Source organism: Macrobrachium nipponense, chromosome 21 (genome assembly GCF_015104395.2).
Source record: "Macrobrachium nipponense isolate FS-2020 chromosome 21, ASM1510439v2, whole genome shotgun sequence".
Lineage (NCBI taxonomy): Eukaryota > Metazoa > Arthropoda > Malacostraca > Decapoda > Palaemonidae > Macrobrachium > Macrobrachium nipponense.
Genome location: NC_087212.1, coordinates 29824960 through 29845932, shown reverse-complemented (window position 1 = coordinate 29845932; position 20973 = coordinate 29824960). Strand labels below are relative to the sequence as shown.

Sequence of the window (20973 nt, the reverse complement as noted above, 5' to 3'; positions counted from 1 at the left end):
AACGAAGAGAGAGGCGAGCGAGGAGAAAGAGAAGGTCTTGACTTCTTCACAGGAAGCTTCTCGTCCTTTCTACGACGCGGAAGAGACTCTCTAGAAGCAAGAACGTCCTGAAGTTGTTGCTGCAGTGACTGAAGCATCCTCTTGGTTGGCGAATCTTCCTGCTCTGGGGAGGGACTGATCCTGTGAGCAGGAGAGCGGCGAGGGGACGCCTCCCTCCTCCTCCCAGGCACGGCCTCCTCCCGAGCTCTAGAGCGACTGTATTGCTCGCACGAACTACCCGAATCCAGGTCCGAAGACTCTCTACGCCTTTTCTGCGACGGAAAAGCAGCGAACGCACTGTCAGGAGAAGATCGCCGTTCCGGAGAACTAGGACGTGAAGCGTCACCAACACGCTCCGTCCTTTTCAGCGGATGGGAAGCACCGTGAGAACTCCACCCTTTACGTGGGGATGAAGCCTCCGATGACGAAAAACACTCCTTGAGGAGACTTGCACGCGCATGCTCCCTGGCAGTCTGGGGATTTTCATCAGTAACTGCCGAAGGCACGCCAGATCGGTGGGGGTTCCTTGTAACCCTCCTTCGGCTTTCGACATGCTCCCTCCCTGGGTCCTGGGAGTCAAGCAGAGGTCCAGGCCTAGAGGCGAAACGAGGCCGATCTGACGCACCCTCCACTACACAAGGGGTATCACTGCACTTCTGCACATCACTTTTGCTCTCAAGAGCCAACACTTTCGATTCTAAATTTTGAATCGACTCCAAAATTAAGGACAAAGTATTACTCTCTACTGACACTGCTTCAGGGCCCGGAGGCAACACTACAGGGTTAGGAGCATTAACAGAAGGAGGGTTAACAGGAGAAACATTAATTTCTTGCACACCTGAAACACTCCTGGAGGAAGACCTCCTTAACCTATCCTTTTCTAGTTTCCTAAGATAGGTCTCATACGCCTTCCACTCAGAATCTGTTAATGTTTCACACTCCTTGCAACGGCTTTCATACACACATTCATGCTCCCTGCAACCCTTACATACCGTATGTGGGTCTACTGAAGCTTTCAGTAGCCTACCTCTACAATCAGTCCTAGAGCAAAATCTAGCGCTAGCTGTACTAGACCCTGACATATTATCCAAGAGAAATCCAAACCAAAATCAAATCAATCCACTAATAACGTGTGCCTAGCCACCGATCCAAGTCAATTAATCCAAAAAAGAACCAAAAGGGATACTCAAGTAGCCAAAAGTTTCCAAATCCAGAAGGAGGTGCTGTAAACAGATGTTCACAACACCGGCGACAGAAAAATTATGAATAGAAAATGGGAATGGTTCCTGATACCCGCCTCCCAGCGGCGGGAATGGGTACTAACCACCTGACTCCCACTACGTGTGTCGTAAGTTTTAAATTCTGTCGGTCGTCGGAATTATCAGCTATATATATATCTGACAGGTAAGTTGCATGAACAAACATCAGATTTTCTCATTTAAGGGTTAGATCTAAAATTATTTTAATCGATTGTCATTTATCATGACCACTTCTGTGATTTTCCAGGTCTATTTACTAGTCATTTCCCTGTTACTTCCTTACCAATTACTCTTACTGATTAACCACTCCTCACTCTTTCCCATCACATCACCAAGCCTCTCATTCTTCGAGATCTTAAGTCAACAGGCTTGTTCCAGTCTGTGAACACTACTACCACTATTCTGAAACTCCATCTCAAATAAGATCTTACCATAGCATCAATGCATGATTGAACACCTAGTAGTACTTACATCACTTTCTTAACCCTATTTGTTAACAGGGTACCATATAACTTGACATATTGATACTGACATTCATGTTGGCCTTGGTGAACATGCTACAAGGGACTGGCTATCCCATGGATTATGCCACACTAACGGATACACAAAATTTTAAAATTACCCATCCCAGACATAAGGGATGCTGAGAATCTTCCACTTGTGCTGGAAATCTCTTTTATAAATATAATATAATAATAATAAACTGAATAATAAATTGAATACTATGAGAGACTGGCAGACAAATACTACGGATCAATTTATAAATATGAAACTTGGAATATTAATTCAAGAGACACGGACAAGAGAAAGGTGAGTTTACATGTGGAGGTAGCAGGCTGAGCAAGTAAATTTCTTTAACCATAATATTTGAATTTAGAATTAAACCTCAGAATTTAAGAGCACACCCACGGCGCTGAAATGCGCCAATTTCTAGTTATCGTGCCTAGAGTATTGGTGCTGATATAATCCTAACAGAGGTGCCATTAACTGGTTATCAGAAAATCCCAGATTTTTGGTTACTGCCAATTCTTGCTTATCATCAAGCTGTCAGAACAGAACACCGCTGATAACTGGGGACTGCCTGTACAGTGCAATTAAAGTCCTTTCACACACTGATCTTTGAATTTCAGAGCATGGGCTCATGCAATGAAAAAATTAATAAAGAAATTTTCATCAGAAAATGTTTTATGTGTCTTATTAACAATGTCTATTCTTAAATGCAGCAACAATAAATATATGCATGCAATTCCAGAATTTATGAATCCTGGTACTGTTCAAATGTGCCCACATTGCCACTGTTACTAAGGTCTGATATACCTCCCTCAATCAAAGCAAAGATATTCATTGAAAAGTAGACGTGCTGGGGCTTGAAATACTAATCCTAGAGATCCAGTTGTGCCAAGAAGTCTTCTTCCTGACAAGAGGCAACTAATAGGATGCTAACACCACCAAAAACTAACTCTTGCCAATTCAACAGCACTAGACCTTTCCTGAAGAACTATTTTCATGTCAATCTCTCACAGACCATAAAACTAGTCATGGAAGTGGAGGGGATAAGGAATCCTTGGCAAATAGCCTCCAAAGTAATTGAAGGCTGATGTACTTATGGTGAGCAGTGCAGGATCCTACTAAACCCCAAAAATGCATGGGTTCCCTCCTCACCCACCCAGTGTAGTATAATATCCTGTAACGGGCATACAGGCCTCCAGTTGTACTAGATATGGAGATCATCCAACTTCACAGTATGTTTACCTAATCAGACAATAGACACCAATCACTGGTGAGTGGTGAGAGTCTAACTGTATTAGCCACACACTGCAACCAAATTCTATTAGGCACTGAAAGACACAGCATCTAAGACACAATGGGATATTACTACATTGTGCATGGTTCCTAACAAGCATGAGTCAAAGAACAGAGGGAATTGTCCACTGATCCATAATAGTAACAACTGCAAAGTTTCTGAACAAAGAAAACGATTTATACTTGGTTGTGCCCTGCAGGAGCTGCATCAGACATGAGCTGTGTGTGAGCATCCCCAAAAGAAAGCCAAAATTAACCCTTTAACGGCGATTGGACGTATTAAACGTCGATGAAAATTGTCTGTCGGGTGCCGAACCGACATATGGTACGTCGACGAAATTTTTTTTTTAAATTCGCGGAAAAATAGTTATAGGTCTACTAGGCTAAAACTTTTGAATCACACGCCTTGGGGGATGCTGGGAGCTCACCGATCAAGGCATTGTTTTGTTTACAATCGTTACCCAGGCGCGCAAGCGTGAATTTCTTTCTTCTCGCCCTAATAAGCATCAGCGACACATCTCAGAAATTATTTCGTCACTTTGACATAATTTTTGCACCATTTTATATTAGACGTTACATGGAGTATTGTTTTTTAAAATGTGCGCAATTTCATGTAGAATACAACAATAAACAACCCATGGTTGTAGCTTTTACCAGTTTTGAAATATTTTCATATAAATAACGATAAGTGCCAAAATTTCAACCTTCAGTCAACTCTGACTACCGAAATCGTCGAAAAATGCAATTGTAAGCTAAAACTCTTATATTATAGTAATATTCAATTATTTACCTTCATTTTGCAACAAATTGGAAGTCACTAGCACAATATTTCGATTTATGGTGAATTTATGAAAAAAGCTTTTTCCTTATGTCCGTGTGGTAACTCTTCCGAAAAAATCAGAAATTTTTTTGTCTGATTGTTGTAATGTTTGCACCATTTTAAATTAGCCGTTACATAAAGTTTTATATATGGAAATGTGTGCAATTTTATGTAAAATACAACAAAAAACAACTCGTGGTTGTAGCTTTTATCATTTTTTAAATATTTTCATATAAATAACGATAAGTGCCAAAATTTCAACCTTCGGTCAACTTTGACTCGACCGAAATGGTCGAAAAACGCAATTGTAAGCTAAAACTCTTACATTCTAGTAATATTCATTCATTTACCTTTATTTTGCAACAAATTGGAAGTTTCCAGCACAATATTTCGATATTTTGATTTATGGTGAATTTATAAAAAAAAAAAAAAAACATTTTCCTTACGTCCTCGCGGTAACTCTTCCGAAAAAAATAAGAAACTTTCGTCCAATTGTCGTAATCTTTGCACCATTTTAAATTTGCCGTTACATAAAGTTTTATATATGAAAATGTGCGCAATTTTATGTAGAATACAACTAAAAATAACCCATGGTTGTAGCTTTTATCAGTTTTGAAATATTTTTATATAAATAACGATAAGTGCCAAAATTTCAACCTTCGGTCAACTTTGACTCGACCGAAATGGTCAAAAACGCAATTGTAAGCTAAAACTATTACATTCTAGTAATATTCAATCATTTACCTTTATTTTGCAACAAATTGGAAGTCTCTAGCACAATATTTCGATTTATGGTGAATTTATGAAATAAACTTTTTCCTTACGTCCGCGCGGTAACTCTTCCGAAAAAATCATAAATTTTTTCATCCGATTGTCCTAATGTTTGCACCATTTTAAATTAGCCGTTACATAGAGTTTTATATATGAAAATGTGCGCAATTTCATGTGGAATATAACAATAACAACCCATGGTTGTAGCTTTTATAAGTTTTGAAATATTTTCATATAAATAACGATAAATAGAAAAAATTTGTCCTTCGGTCAACTTTAACTCGACCGAAATGGTCGAAAACTGCAATTGTAAGCTACAACACTTACAGTCTAGTAATATTCAATCAATTACCTTCATTTTGCAACAAATTGGAAGTCTCTAGCACAATATTTCAATTTATGGTGAATTTTTGAAAACCGCTTTTTTTTACATCCACGTGTTACAAATTCATGCTTCATTTTGTGATAATATTTTCTCTGTGTTGCCTTGATCGTTTTACAATGTGTTATACGTATACCAAAATGATTGCAATTTAGTGTAAAATACAACGAAAAAAAATTAACTCGTTAGCTTTTACGGTTTTGCTCACAGCGTGATTTGTATACAATTATATATGAAATTTTTTTTTTGCGCTGTCATATATCCCAATATTTATATATGATGATGATATTTTTTTTCATTTCTGACGGATGCATACTAAACTTCAGGCAATGACAAAAAAAAGGCGCCATAAATGAACTCTTAATCTTGAAAACTAAGCGTGCTGTGATTTAAAAAAAAAAAAACATTTTTTCAGCTTTGGTGCTCACTCGTGAACGCCGCCAGCATACGGGAGACGATTTTTAAAATACCGCTTCAGCGTTTAAGGGTTAATAAAATTCAAGAGTCAACTGCATATGTAAAGTAAATACCAATGCAGTATTCTCAAGTGAATTTGCAGTAAATAGTGAGGTACTACACTGGAACGTTATGACACCTCTGATGTCGACTGGAGATGGAAGAAGTTCAGCGTAATGACAAACTTGACAAGACTAGAATACACAGGAGATTTAAAACGCTTGTTAAAAAGAATACATGACATCTCTAATTTAAATTTCTCACATTTACCTAGTAAACAAAGCAAAAAATTACTTTTAAATTCAGATTAAGCCTTTTTCATTCACTTGAATGCACATTATCCTTTACTCTATCAGTAAATTTTTTTTTTTAATTAAAGCTATTTCAAGTTTACAGTTTTGGGGTATTGCTCTCATATTTAGAATAATACTGCATCCATTGTATTAATCTAAAGCAATGGGTATAGTTGATCCTCCCTGCCTCTCTCTTTATCTCCTCACTCAATCACAATTCTTGTCTCTCTTATGTGACTACTCTCTCTTTTCTACAGGTGAACTTTCTTTCAGTCACTTTTTTCTATAGGTGCTGTGCTCTTTTAGTCAATGTTCCATTACTCTAAAGAGAATTCCTCCTCCTCATACATCTGTTAAAGTGTCAACTTTCCAATATTTCAAGGAAACTGACTGGCTTTAGATTAGTTTAAAACCTTTTTTCTTCTACTACCATACTTTGGAATTTATCTTCCTGCTTCTGATTTTCCAGACTTTTTTTCTTTTACCAAGCAGGTCAAACACCTTTATAATTAAACCTCAACTTTTTTTTCCTTTTCTTTTTTCTTAGGTCTCAGCATACGGATGTTATCTCTTTGTTCTTTGCTCTTAATAAAGAAAAACCCTCATTCACTTCTGTACATGGAGTTTTTCTCAAAAACCTCACAAACATTGCAGCTTACTCTTTTACCGACTTCCTTCTCTTCCAGATACTATGTTAACAAAGATACTATCGCCTTGCTTGCTTTAACACTGAAGTTTATTCTCTGCATATTTAAGGAAAAATATCAACTCCACCTTGAGCATTGAAACAGTCAGGCAAGAAAAGGACAAATGATGTTAAAGTAAAAACTAAAGGCAATTTTTTTGCCCAATAAACTGCAAATGCAAAGATACTAGATAATTGTGCTATTTATAACAGTGACTTGAAATGTACAGGCAAGCCTACCATAAAAACTAATAAGAGAAACTGAGACTTGCTGGACAGTATATACTTTTCTGAACTTGTTCCTCCCTAACATGTATTGTATATGAATCTTCTTCCTTCAGTATATTTGAAGTGTAGTCAACACATTTCAAACCAAAAAATAAATTAGGTATAATTGCTTGTTTGATACAAAACTAAACGTCTTTTCTAGTACTTAAAAAAATAAAAAAATTAATACTCACACTACCAAAGTACTTGTCCAGAAGTTCCACATATCGATGGATAATTTCTAATGTTAACAGCTCATTGTCCTCCTGTTCAATTGCACAACAAAAATAAAGGGATGCATACCTGAAAACAAGAGCAAAACTACAGACATGTGCTTGAAATAATATAAAGTTAATCACTAAGTATAATTAAGACTGTGTGGTAGTTTTTACAGTGGATTAAGCTATTCTATCTATATCATATTTAATGTTTTCATGAAAAAATTTAGTCTTTTAAACTACTGTACAATTTTCTCCAATAATTCATTCTTTTCAAATAAAATATATGATTCCTAATACATAACAATATGCAAGTTAGCTACCACAGTACTACCATGTTCATCCATTCATAAATATGCCACATTTGTAGTCTTCAAATGTCTTTTACTTATAAAATGAAATTTTTAAAATAAAGTTTTATACATATTTACCAAATAATTATGTAGCTAATGTTTCTAACTTGTGCAGCAACTTAAATTTGAAATTCTTGGTAGCACTACTACTGTTTAAGAGTAGGTGACAAGGCCCCTCCTACTTTCAGGGAAGGATAGGTACAGTCCCAGACAATACTCCCTTTCCCCCTGACCTGAGTTACTTGTGAATATGGCAGTGTCGCACTCTTTCAATTCTGCTGAGAATTGGGTAACTACCTTGGCAACAGTTAAAGTATTCACTTTGAATTAAGAAAGGTTATGTCTATGACTGTTTGAAATGGAACAATGAACGTGATGAATCATAAGTCAGTCATCAGATTTTTCTGTTTTCACCAACACGGTTTAACATTCTTGGGTAGTTTACATTAAAACAGGAGTTGAATTGTCATACAGCCTTGCACAATAGTGGATTTATTAAAGCAACAGCCAACTTGATCCTAAACAATAACTTTACAAGGGAATTCTTATAATTCCACTATTCATGACCCTGGATGTGCAAAGTAATAAAGAATTAACGTAAGTGGTATTAAAGTCTAATTGCTGAGGTAATCAATAACAAGTAAGAAAAGTCACAGTAGTAAGTCTTAGACTTCCCAACCTCGGAAGATCTGTTAACATGCCAGATTCACTGAAAAGCCGCAAACACAGATGAATGGTTGGCTTCCAAGAATTCCATAAAATTCTTTAAGATGAAAGAATGGGATCAAGGCTTAGATGGGGGTCTCATTCTTGGCCAAAAAACCCCATGTAAATAAGCATACATCTCCCTTGGAGAAGCCGACTTTTATCAATGGACTACAGCTCACTGACTCTCTTGGCCATAGCCAACATGACAAGTTTACCTTGATAAAAAGAAATCGTGCAAAGAAGTTCAAAAAGATCCAGGCCTTAATGTCAAAACGACAAGAGCCCAACATGACTCTGTGTCCCTTGATGGTCGACAAAGACAAACCTCTGGCAGTCCTCAAGAAAAGAAGGAAATCCACAGTCTTCTGTCACAAAGGTTTCAGAAGAAGAGAAGTTACAGGCAGTCCCCGGTTATCAGTGGACTCTTAATGGAGATCTGGATTCATGGCGCTTACGTAGTGCCATAAATTTGGCGATTTATGGTGCCATAACAGGCAGTTTCAGTTATTGGCGCTATAAGGTTCCAATAATAGTTATGGCGCCATCACATACCTAACAGAGGCATCATTAACCAAAACTCAGCGTCATAATGCGCAAAGTTTCGGTTAAAAGCAGTTTTTGTCTATCAGCACCCCCAAGAACGGAACCCTCACTAATAACTGGGGACTGCCAGTATTTCTTCTCCATCAGATGCTACTGCCCACTTTGCTTGCTAGACCCTGGAAGAAGACTGGCATCTACACTTGGCAATCGCCTCTAAGCTGGTCTTAAAGAACCCTTTGCTCTGACGAGTCTCCTGACAGTCTGAACCCTGTCAGGGCAAGAGCACATAGGTTGGAGTGGAACCAAAGGAATTGTGGCTGTTTGAGAAGCCTTGGCCTCTGTGGCAGGAATATGGAAAAGTAGAATTGTAGAAGCTTAAGGAGGTCTGAGAAAGACTCCTTTCGGGCCCAAAACAGGGATAATAGGGTTATTGTCATTTTCTGGTGGGATAAAAACTTGTTTAATGCTTAACTGACCATGTTGAATGGTGGGAAGGCATACAGGGGCAAGTCCAACCAATTCTATAGCATGACTTCTGTCGCCCATGTCAGAGGGTTGGGGCTGGAGTACAAAACAACAGGAGGCGATGGTTCTTTGACATTGCAAAAAGGTCCTTCATTGCTTTGTAGAGAGGAGTGCGTGCCCCTTTGATCCTTTATGTAAGCCAGAGCAGTGGTGTAGTCCAAGAGAACTGTTAGTCTTGTCGAAGGTTGCTTTTGAAAATGATTAAGGTCCTAAACGTATAGCCTTCAATTCCTCCACGTTGATATGAAGCTTTCTCTCTTCTGGAGACCAAATCCCAGAAACTTCTTTTGTCTCCCAGAACAACTCCCCAATCCAGATCTGAAGCATCTGAATACAAGGTAAAGCTGGGGCTCAAAGGATTGAGTGACTTCCCTTTTGCCTTCTTTCTAAAAGCCACCATCGCAAGTCCTCCTTGATTTCTGGGGTAATTGGAAAGATAAATGAGCCCGGATGAATCTTCCCTTTCCAACTGGTCTTCAGTAAGAACTGTAGTATCCTTATGTGAGGCCTCCTGACACTCCCAAATTTCTCGATGGATGAGGATTTCTAATTAACTCATCTGAAGCATCTGAATACAAGGTAAAGCTGGGGCTCATAGGAATGAGGGACTTCCCTTTTAAAAGTCTTTCTAAAAGCCACCAACACAAGTCCTCCTTGATTTCAGGGGTAATTGGAAAGATAAATGAGCCCGGATGAATATTCCCTTTCTACTGGCCTTCAGGAGGAACTGTAGTATCCTCATGCAAGGCCTCCCTACACCTACAAACTTCTTGATGGCTGCGGGGGTTTCTAATTGACTTATTCACCTGTTGGTCGAGCAAGATGAAAGAGCAAGAAAGTTGCGGACTGTTTAAAGGCACAATTGTACTCTTCTGGAGGACGGAAAAGCCCGAAAACTCTGAGTCTATTGTCATCCCCAAATAGAGAATCACTTGAGACAGAGACAGTTGGAACTTCCTCGCGGTGAAGAGTAAACCCAGTTCCTGGGGAAAGGGGAGGGTCTTCCATAGGTCCTCCATGCACTTTATCTTCGATGGCAGAGTGAAGGGGCCAGTCGTCTAAATATGTAGAAACATTGTTCCTCATGAGGTGGAGCCATTTCACAAGAGGGCAAGAACATGGGTAAAACTTGAGCTGTAGAGAGGCTGAAGCGCAGAGCTCTAAATTGAAAAACTCTGCCCTGAAACACGAATCTGAGATACTTCCTGAAGTCCGGATGTACTGGGATATGGAAGTATGTGTCCTGCATATCAATGGTCACCATCCAGTAACCCTGGTGGAAGGGAGACAAAACTGATAGACTTGTTTCCCTTTTTAATTTTGTTTTCTGAACCTTTCCAGCAGCTGTCTGTCAAGTCCAGGGACCACCCAACAGGCTTGCCAAACCCCACCAACCTCCCTTGGACTACCAGTATGCCTCCTCCCTGGTCCATGGGATTCTGACAGTGACTTTTGTCCAGAAACATTGGCGGGATGAATAGACACATCCTCTACTAAAACCACACTTGCACTTGCACTAGCACTTTGAACACACACTTTATCATCAAGGAATTTCACAGAGACTCCCTCCCAACTGCTCCATAGTGTTAACTAAAAGCCAAAACTTTGATCAAACACAGGCTTCAGGCTGAAAATGGCATTAGGGTCGGAAGTATGGGGGCCTGGTAAAGGAGTGGGCGTTCAAAATTTAACTGGAGCACACAACGGTATTGCCGCTTATCCTACGAGAAAATTCACATTTCTCCATAAGTGTGTGCTCCCGAAATGAAAGCGTAATTATAATGATGCCACTGAAGACGAGAGGTTGGCAGCAGCAGGCTGTGACGTCATGACTACCGCCATTTTGACAGTGGTTTTGGCTATGAAGTCATCATGCTTCATGGAAGCGTGAGGCTGCTGATGGTACCTTTGCAGCCAAGATCAAGAGACCCAAACTGCTGTGGCATTTCTACTTTTTACAAGAATGTAACAGTCCTCGCTCAAAGATGAAGAAATTATTCTTCTCCTCTTGGCACGAGGATCAGTCACGAAGTCCCTTTCTAGCATTCTCCAACTCTTCACAGCCACACTAGACTAATCTTCCATCAGTCACTTGTTCGACAATTACAACTTCTTCTTGTGCTTTCTTATAACAGGGATGTAACAGTCCTGGCTCGAAGATGGAGAAGAAACTTCTCCTCTTGGCTCGAGGATCAGCCGCAAAGTCCCTATTCTTCCAGGATTGGCAGGAGAACGCACTGGCGTCAACAACACCTAAGCTTGTTGACGCCTAAGCGGAAGGAGACATGTGCATTAAAAAAATTGCCCAATCCAAAAGCATAGTTGTTAAGTACAGGCGGTCCTTGGTTAGCGGCAGGGGTTCCGTTCCTGGGTGCCGACGTCAAGTGATTTTTGACGCCAAGCAATTTTAAAGCCTACAGCCGCCGCACACCTTCTTTCGGAATACTAGACCGGTTAACAGCATCCTAGACCGGTCAAACAGCGATGTAATCCCGCAATGGCGCAATAAGTAAAATTATATTTATGCAGTATAGTACTATAGAATTTACTGTACAGTATATTATAGTATTATAAATACTGTAAAGTGAAAAAAGCCCAACTTTAATCCTTTGGGTGTCTAGAGTATGTAAAGATATAATAAGGTTTTATACAGTCTACAGGTAGCTGTAGTGTTCAAGTCACCATAATTCATCTTACGATAATCCGATTTTATGAGAGACCAAATTACAACTTTACCCCATCTTCTAGTTACATATGATCAAAAACAATAAAAGAGAATGATGAAAGTATGGTTTTAACATTATACTCATTGTGTAAACGTGTACAGCCATGAACAACCAAACGAGAAACAATTTTTTTTTTTTAAGTACAACCGAATTGGATAACATCTGTTTGGCTTGTATTTCAATCATCATACTATAGTACACTATTACCATAGTTGTTATAAATGACGTTATGTAGAATAGAACTGAGATATCTTGATGTAATAACTTTATTCGCTATACATCAAAGATCAATATAGATCAAAGATCAATCTTGAAATATACTGTTAAATTTGACCTATGTTATATGAAGCGGGCAAACGTTCAAGCTCCTTAATGACTATTATTGTGCATCAGCAACAAGGATAAAACTCCAGTAAACGTATGCCATCAAACACAACCGTAGATAAAATAGAGATAAAATAATTTTAATCAAAACTACTGTGCTTGAAAGAACACATTTTACTGTTGGTTTCACGCCGATATAAGATAAATAACGTAAAGTTCGTATTACGATGATATAAAAGAAAATTTCGAACAGAATCACATTTTTTACGCAATAAACATGCCGCCAACCTAATCTGTAAAAAAAAAAATTAGTTCACAATCAAAACAAGACATTCAATTCATATTTCCACCTAAAAACATGTCATATAAGGAAAAATACCCTTGTCTCATATAAGTCAAGTACAGGCAGTCCCCGGGTTACGACGGTGTCGGCTTACGACGTTCCGAGGTTACGACGCTTGTCAATAGACGTTATTTCCAGGGTTACGACGCATGTTCCAGGGTTACGACGCCTACAACGTTCATCTGGGAGATGAAATATGACACCAAAAATGCAAAATAATCAAAATTTAAAGTTTTTTTATGAAAAATGCCATAAGAATGCAGTTTACATAGTTTTCAATGCACCCAAAGCATTAAAAGTAAGGTTTTCTTAGGATTTTTGACGATGTTCCAGCTTACAACGGTTTTCGGCTTACGACACGTTTCAAGAACGGAACCCCCTTCGTAACCCAGGGACTGCCTGTATCTAGATATTCGTTTATGCTTACTAGAAGCAAGAAAATTCGCGCAGAATTGCGTTAAATATGGCGAAACAAACTCGTATTTGGCATCAGCTGATTTCAAACCAAAACATTGCCTGCTCTGCGGAATTCCGGTTTAGATTTGCCGTAGTATTTAATAATACACATTTTAAACATAAATGCATGAAAATTTATAACAAAAAGCTGAAGTTTCATTATAACAAAAGCTGAAGTTTCATTAACAAAGTGAGTTATAATTAGCTCCCAAATTAATAAAATAACATCATGCATTTTTCGGAACAGTGGCGAACAAGAACTAACATGAAAAAACATCCTCTGCCTTAATTTGTATCATATTTATGTACAAAAATAAAAATACCCTAAACGTAATACATAATATATTTTCATACACATTTTAAACATAAAAGCATTAACATTTATAAAATTGACACATTAACCCTCTTACGCCGACTGGATGTATTTTACGTTGACATTTTTTGTCTCCCGTGTGCCGAATGGACATATTTTACGTCGACTTACAAAAGATTTTTTAAAATTCGCGGAAAAATACTTATAGGCCTACTAGCCTAAAACTTTTGAATCACGCGCCTTGGGGGATGCTGGGAGTTCACGGATCAAGGTGTTGTTTTGTTTACAATCGTTACGCAGGCGCGCAAGCGCGAATTTCTTTCTTGCCACACTAAAAAGTATCTGTGACACATCTCGGAAATTATTTCGTCACTTTGACATAATTTTTGTACCATTGTAAATTAGCCGTTACATGAAGTATTATATATGAAAATGTGCACATTTTTATGTAGAATACAACAATAATATACTCAAGATTGTAGCTTTAATCAGTTTTGAGATATTTTCATATAAATAACGATAATTGCAAAAATTTCAACCTTCGGTCAACTTTGACTCTACAGAAATGGTCGAAAAACGCAATTGTAAGCTAAAACTCTTATATTTTAGTAATATTCAATCATTTACCTTAATTTTGCAACTAATTGGAAGTCTCTAACACAATATTTTGATTTATGGTGAATTTATGAAAAAACTTTTTCCTTACGTCCGCGCGGTAACTCTTCCGAAAAAAATCATACATGCGATTGTGGTAATGTTTGCACCATTTTAAAATTAGCCGTTATATAAAGTTTTATATATGGAAATGTGCGCAATTTCATGCACAATACAACTAAAAACAACCCATGGTTTTAGCTTTTATCAGTTTTGTTTGAGATATTTTCATATGAATAATAATAATTGCAAAAATTCAACCTTCGGTCAACTTTTGACTCTACCGAAAATGGTCGAAAAAACGCAATTGTAAGCTAAAACGCTTATATTCTAGTAATATTCAAGCATTTACCTTCATTTTACAACAAATTGGAAGTCTCTAGCACAATATTTCGATTTATGGTGAATTTATGAAAAAAATAACATTTTCTTTACTGTCCGCGTAACTCTTCCGAGAAAATCATAAGTGGCGATTGTGGTAATGTTTGCACCATTTTAAATTAGCTGTTACATAAAGTTTTATATATGAAAATGTGCGCAATTTCATGTAGAATACAACAAAAAAATATTGAAGGTTGTAGCTTTTTTCTCATTTTTGAAATATTTGCATATAAATCACAATAAATAGAAAAAAAAACCACGTTTGGTCAAAAACTTTGGACTCTACCGAAATGGTCGAAAAACGCAATTGTAAAGCTAAAACTCTTACAGTCCCCCTAGTAATATTCAGTCATTTATCTTCATCTTGAAACAAATTTTGAAGTCTCTAGCAAATATTTAGATTTTATGTGAATTTAAAAAAAAAATCTTTCCTTCCCTCTGCGCGCGGATTCTCCGCCACAAATCTCCGAAATGCGTACGTCCCATTCACGGAATATTTGCTCAGTTTCATATTAGGCATTTCATAGAGTTTTATATATGAAAATGTGCGCAATTTTATGTAGAATAAAACGAAAAATATTTGAAGGTTGTAGCTTTTCTTATTTCCGAAATAATTGCATATAAAATAATATATATATAAAAAAATGATATTGTTATGATACAATAAAGTTTTATACATACTTACCTGGCAGATATATACATAGCTTTTACTCCGTCGTCCGACAGAAATTCGAATTTCGCGGCAACAAGCGGCAGGTAGGTCAGGTGATCTACCCCCCGCCGCTGGGTGGCGGGAATAGGAACCATACCCGTTTTCTAATTCATATTTTTTTCTTCCAGCTGTCTCCTGAGGGGAGGCTGGGTGGGCCATTTATTGTATATATCTGCCAGGTAAGTATGTATAAAACTTTATTGTATCATAACAATATCATTTTTATACATTCAACTTACCTGTCAGATATATACATAGCTGATTCACACCATTGGTGGAGGGTAAAAGACAGCTATTACTGAATAGACAGGTAAACAACATACGTTGTAGGTGTTAAATAAATAAATAAAACCTTGGTTCCTATGTGTTTTTAGTACGAAGGGTCGACTTCCTAGCTATTGCTAGTAGTCTGCGCTTCGTCTCAAGAGCCTCAGCGAGGATGTGATCTATGGCTAAGAGTTCTTGTAGATCTGTCAATGGGGTCTTATCCACTTACTTGACAGAATCTAGAGGTCATTTGTCAATGGGGTCTTATCCACTTACATGACAATTACACCAATGCCTATTGGCATAATTTAAGGAGCACACACCGATCCCGATCACCTGATCTACCACGAGGGTTTGTGCTTAATTTTGAAAAAGAGCTATCCCCAAACTCATTTCAAATAACCCCAGAAAATAATACACTTATGTTAAAAATAAAAATAAAAAAATAAAAATAAAAAATAAAAAATTTTAATTCACTAGTTAAGGATCAGTGTCAGCTCCCTATCCCAGCAACGCATCCGTGACACGTATAACAAAGAGAGAAGGATCTCTCATAGGCCCACTTGATCTCCTTCGTGCAAAGAGAAGTCACACAGAGTTGCATCTCCCGTTATACAGCTAATATGACTCTCACGACATATTGTTATGGAAAGAACAAGAATTGTTAAAGCTCGCACTTTAAGCGCTTTTAATTCTTAGCTGTTTTTGAAGGAAACGTCAAGTTACTCAAGAAGTGCTTTAGAGATTCCACTCTTCAAAGAAGACCAGGGCTTTCTTTGCAACAGATCTCTTCTAGATGAAGCCCAGAGGCCTGGCTTGCGCCTGGCTGCGCCTCGCGCCTGTCTGGCGCCTCGCCCCTGGCTGGCGCCTCGCGCCTGCCTGGCGCCTCGCCCCTGGCTGGCGCCTCGCGCCTGGCCTGGCGCCTCGCGCCTGCCTGGCGCCTCACGCCTGCCTGGCGTCTCGCGCCTGGCTGTCGCCTCGAGCCTACTGGAGCCTCGCGCCTGACTGGAGCCTCGCGCTTGACTGGCGCCCCTCGCGCCTGCCTGGCGCCTCGCCTCTCCCCTGACTGGCGCCTCGCGCCTGGCTGGAGCCTCGCGCCTGGCTGGAGCCTCGCGCCTGCCTGGCGTCTCAAGCACGATCTGCAGTAATTATATATCTTATCCATGACTACTGTCATTTACCTTGAAACATCCTCTCATTCATGTCCACTTCTGGTCAGTCTGCACACAGACGACTCAGAGTGGAGAGGTTGTTAAGGTCCATTTAAATAGATGTTGAAAGAATATCAGACTGTCTTGGAAAAGACTTCCAAAGCCTGCTTGTGAGAAGAACGTGACCTCTGAGAATCCAACCTCACTAAGTCTAAAAATGAGGCATAACTATATCCTCTCTTTCTTTGACGCCCTTTGTCTTACATTCTGTAAAGAGTTTATCTTTTAGGGGGAAAAGACTAAATTTTACTCCCCTTTCTATAACAAAGATGGCGTATATTGCTACCTCTCTCTTATATCTTTCTTCCTGTCCTCGTGCCTGGGCAACGAGACAATGGAAAAATTCTATCATCGTTATTCTGCAAAACAAATTTCTGGGCTCAGCTCGTGTCGCTGCGCGAAATATCCTTTAATCTATTATTTCTAGGGTAATGTACTAACACATACCAGAGAATAAATAATAAAGAAAAAGGTCAGGTATAACTGACTCGCTCCACCCTCCAAGAGGGGTGTCGGTATGAACACTAGGCGAGTAGACCCACTACCACGAGCCAAATACCAATAGAAATCTCCCACAACAAAAAACCCTCCATGAGGAGAGCCGACCACAGAGTGAGCAGCTCGTACTACTACTACTCCATCCCATGCTGCGACTGCTGCGCCTCTGGTGGCCATCCTTTTTTCAGTTAGCGCACACGAGTCACACGTGATAACTTTTTCTCTCTGTGTTTTTTGTGCCCTTCGTTGGATTTATCTTATGATGGAGCGTTGCAGCTATTGCAGCAAGCTAAGTTAAGTACTCAGTATTTTATGGTTAGGTTGGTTTTTTTCCGGCCCTCAGTCAGTATTTGCGCCGTTTTTTTAGGTATAAATACGAACTCGGGGTCGGAAAGCATGGCAGCATGGTTCTGCCGCGTGGTGGGTTCGTTCTCGGTCTCCCATACCTAGGGAAACATCCCCTTATCTATGTACGCTCTATATTTATTATCCATTTTACTTAGGGTACTGTCTACTCAGGTTTGTTCATGCATGCATGTCTTTTACCCTTATGTAGGCTTCTTCTTTCCAGACCCTAGTCCCGGCTCTTAGTATCGGCCATCTGACTAGCTTTGAGTGGTAGAACTTTCCTTCGGGTTAGTCGTACACTCCTGGATTTTTTCTCCTACTATATTGTTTTCTTTCTTTATTTTATTTATTTTATATACCATGTATTTTGTTTATGGTTAGGTTAGTTAGGCGTCTGGCTTAGCTAGGTCCTGGCTCCTTGAGCCTATGCTTTTACCGCTCATCAAGTTCGGTTGCTTCCCTATAGCATCTCTCTGATCGTCGGTTTTGGCCCAGTGGGTCTCCATGCTACCGCTTTTCAGTTCAGTTTGCTTCCCGATAGCATCTCTCTGATCAGTTGGTTTGGTCCTAGGCTTAGTTGTCTTATTTTAGTCTTACCGCCTCGTGGTCACTACGCGATCACGAGAACAGCCAGACGCCTGCCCAGTTTCCCTTCCCCCCTCCTCCCGCTCTCCATAGAGTCGGGGGGAGGTGGGTCGGTCTGCCCACGCTCGCTCCACATACCCGAGCATTGCCTCCCTCTCTCCCCCCAGGCGGAGGGGCCAGGGAGACGGGACAGACCCAGAATGGACGCGACCTCTCCGGCTTCTCGGTCCGGCCCGGTGTGATGTGGTGGGGGGTTACTGGCCTTTCCCCCCATCCGTTGCTTCCTTGTCGCTCCGGTTCGCTCGAGCCTGTATGTCTCCTCGCTCTTCCCGACCTTGCTAGGACTCCTTTCCTGATCGAGTCCTGGCATCCAGCGGGAAGATGTTAGTCCACCCAGTAGAGTGGACCGGAACATACGGTGGGTCCCTGCTAACCTTACCGCATTGCTGAGTTACTAAACTCCGCTACGCACTGGACTTGGTCCGGTTCGTTTGAGTTTTAGGTTTAAGCGTTATTAGATTAACTATAAAGTTTATCTTAAGTACCTTAAACCCTTTTCCCCCCCTCCTTACATGTCTTACCGGATATCTCCGGGATTATAGCCTATTCAGGCGAGGCAGGGGGGGTTATGCCCAAATTTTTTCCGAGCTCCGGCATGCAACGGAGTTCTTCTTGGTCCTTTAGCCTGTAAGTGTTATTCTTTTAAGATACTCATGTGTCTTCCCACTTACAGGCCACCAACTGTGAGCATCCGGGATGCGCCGCCACACTTCACGGACCCATGTGGACACGAAGTTTGCCGGTCCCATGCTCCATGCGCAACGCTGCACGGGGACATCCAGGTCTGGTACCATGAGACTTGTACCATATGTTACGATCTGGTGAGCCAGCTTTTAGAAGGGGTGAGTATTCCATCTCCGGTAGCTGCTCCGCTTCTGTTTTAGTGCTTAAGTTTTCATCATTCACTTTAACTTAAGGCATCTAAGTTTAAGTTATATTTTAAGTTTTAGTTTTAAGTGATTCTTAAATCTAATCTACGCCCTCTCTTCCAGGCGCCGGCAGTGAAGGATACCGCACTGGCAACCCTGCGGGCCTGGTCGGCGGTTTTGGGAAGAACGCCGCCAAGGTATGCCCTACATCTTGGAGAAGCGGTTGGCGCTGTTAATCTTCCCCGGAGGCAAGGCGACAGGATACGTCGACCCAGTAGAGGCGGCCCCTACTATCGCCCTTCATCCAACAACAGCTGGCTGCCTCATTAACTGATCAAGGACCAGGATATCTCCACGGACGTCGCGACTCTAGATATTAATGTGGAACCTATGGTAGGTGTAGACGGCCATGTTGGTCGAGGGTAAGTAGGGTGGACACCCAAGGGTCACCCTTGGGTGTAACTGTTTCTTCTACTCCTGCAACTCTCCATCCTTCCAAGGCTTTACAGGGTTGATGGAAATTATATACTCCTCCTGACGCTTCGGTTAGACCTAAGGTCAAGGGTCAAGCAGTGAAATCCTTGACTAAGACGTCGTCGTCGTCTAAGAAGTCGACTTCGGCGTCATCCCTCCTCACGTAAGTCTCCGCTGCGAATCCCGGAGCAGACAGGTCTAAAGCTTCTAGCTCCGGCTTCTAACGTCCTCGAGGAGTAAATCCTCCAGAGAGAGATCTCGCACCCCGGCAGAGTCACCAGTTCCGCTACCCTTGGTTCCGATTCAGAGCCACCCTCCACCTCCGCAGCAGCTCCGGCCTTGGACTCCAATGCTGGCCTGTTGCAACAGGTGGGCGACCTGGTGGGTCCCTAAAGAGTAGCATGGAAACAAATGATCTCTCGTCTGTCGGATAGGATTACTTCCCAAGACTCCATTATAGCCGGACTGAGAGAAGCCCTCTAGCCTCTCCTCCACTTTCCAATACGAGTGGAACTCAGCTTCCTCCGTATGACTCGCTACCTCCGTTCTCGATGAACAATCCATGGAGAGTAGCGTCATACGCACCCCCCTTCCAAGAACGGTCTCATTTCCATACCGGAATTCGGAACTCGAAGGATAGAGGACTTCGAGTTTCTTCCCGGAAGACCTCCAGCCTCCGTTCATAGGCTACGCAAGGCTTACAGCTTCAGCCATGGTTCGGGATGATAGGGTACCAAAGGAGACAGTCCTCTATTCACGAGACCACAGGCTCAGAGAAGAATGGCTCAGTGTTTAGAGGACATGGATTGTTCTAATACCAGGATACAACCTTTCAAGAGTCCCTTTACCATTTTCACAATGGATGAGAGTACCCCGCTCCCGTTCCTGACAAAGATCACGAGGTCTACATCCCAGCGGCCCAGAAGGGGGAACCCATGCCTCAATTGAAGGAAGCAGATCCCACATCTCCGTTGCTCCCCTCAGCCGGAGATTGTGGGGAGGACTTGCCAAACACCTTCTCAGCTGGCAAACTCAAACGGACTGTGCTATGGAGCAGTTTGGTGAAAAGCTACCAAGGCTCCCAGATGGCCTTATTCAGGCTGAATTTGACGCGAAATCGCGATTAGCCAGATCAATTAACTCTATGGCTATGTCCGAGGTAGCAAACCATAGCTTATGGCTCAGAACCGCTTTTAAGCTCATGACCAAAAAAAGCCCTGACTCAAACGGTACAGTCGGATATGTTTGAGTTTGCCACTGCTCAGAACGAATTGTAGGAAGCATGTCCTACAAGAGGCAACCATTCGACATGAGCCCGAATAGGTTACTCTCGTCTAACATCTGGGGAGCAGATCTCTTCCCAGAAGCTATGGTGAAGGAAGTCCAGTCAGAGGCTACGAGGCTGAACAGAGCCTTAAGGACGTTGGGGCCTTACGGCTAAGAGGAGACAAGACCTAACACCTAAAGGTAAGGGACAGAGGAAACCTAGGCGTTTCCATCCTACCAGAAAAAGCAGCCACGCTTTCCTCAGCAAGTTCCGGCGGTGCCCTTAGTGCAAACAGCCCACGTTCCACCTCTAAGGCTCAATCACAGCCAATTTATGTGATATCCCCTCAGCCTCAGCCCTCCA

At 40.9% G+C, this 20973-nt stretch overlaps 1 protein-coding gene across 5 annotated transcripts in view; it reads right to left on the bottom strand.

Moving 5' to 3' along the window:
• The window catches only part of LOC135197888 (AP-1 complex subunit sigma-2-like), a 155653-nt gene that overhangs the window by 115233 nt on the left and 19447 nt on the right, over positions 1–20973 (bottom strand). For all 5 annotated transcript variants that reach the window (XR_010310676.1, XM_064225099.1, XM_064225097.1 and 2 more), the window contains exon 3: positions 6970–7078. Coding sequence is in view for 4 of the 5 variants with exons in the window: in XM_064225099.1 (XP_064081169.1) it covers positions 6970–7078 (109 nt within the window). In the remaining variant the exon portion in view is untranslated. The remainder of the gene's footprint in view (positions 1–6969; positions 7079–20973) is intronic.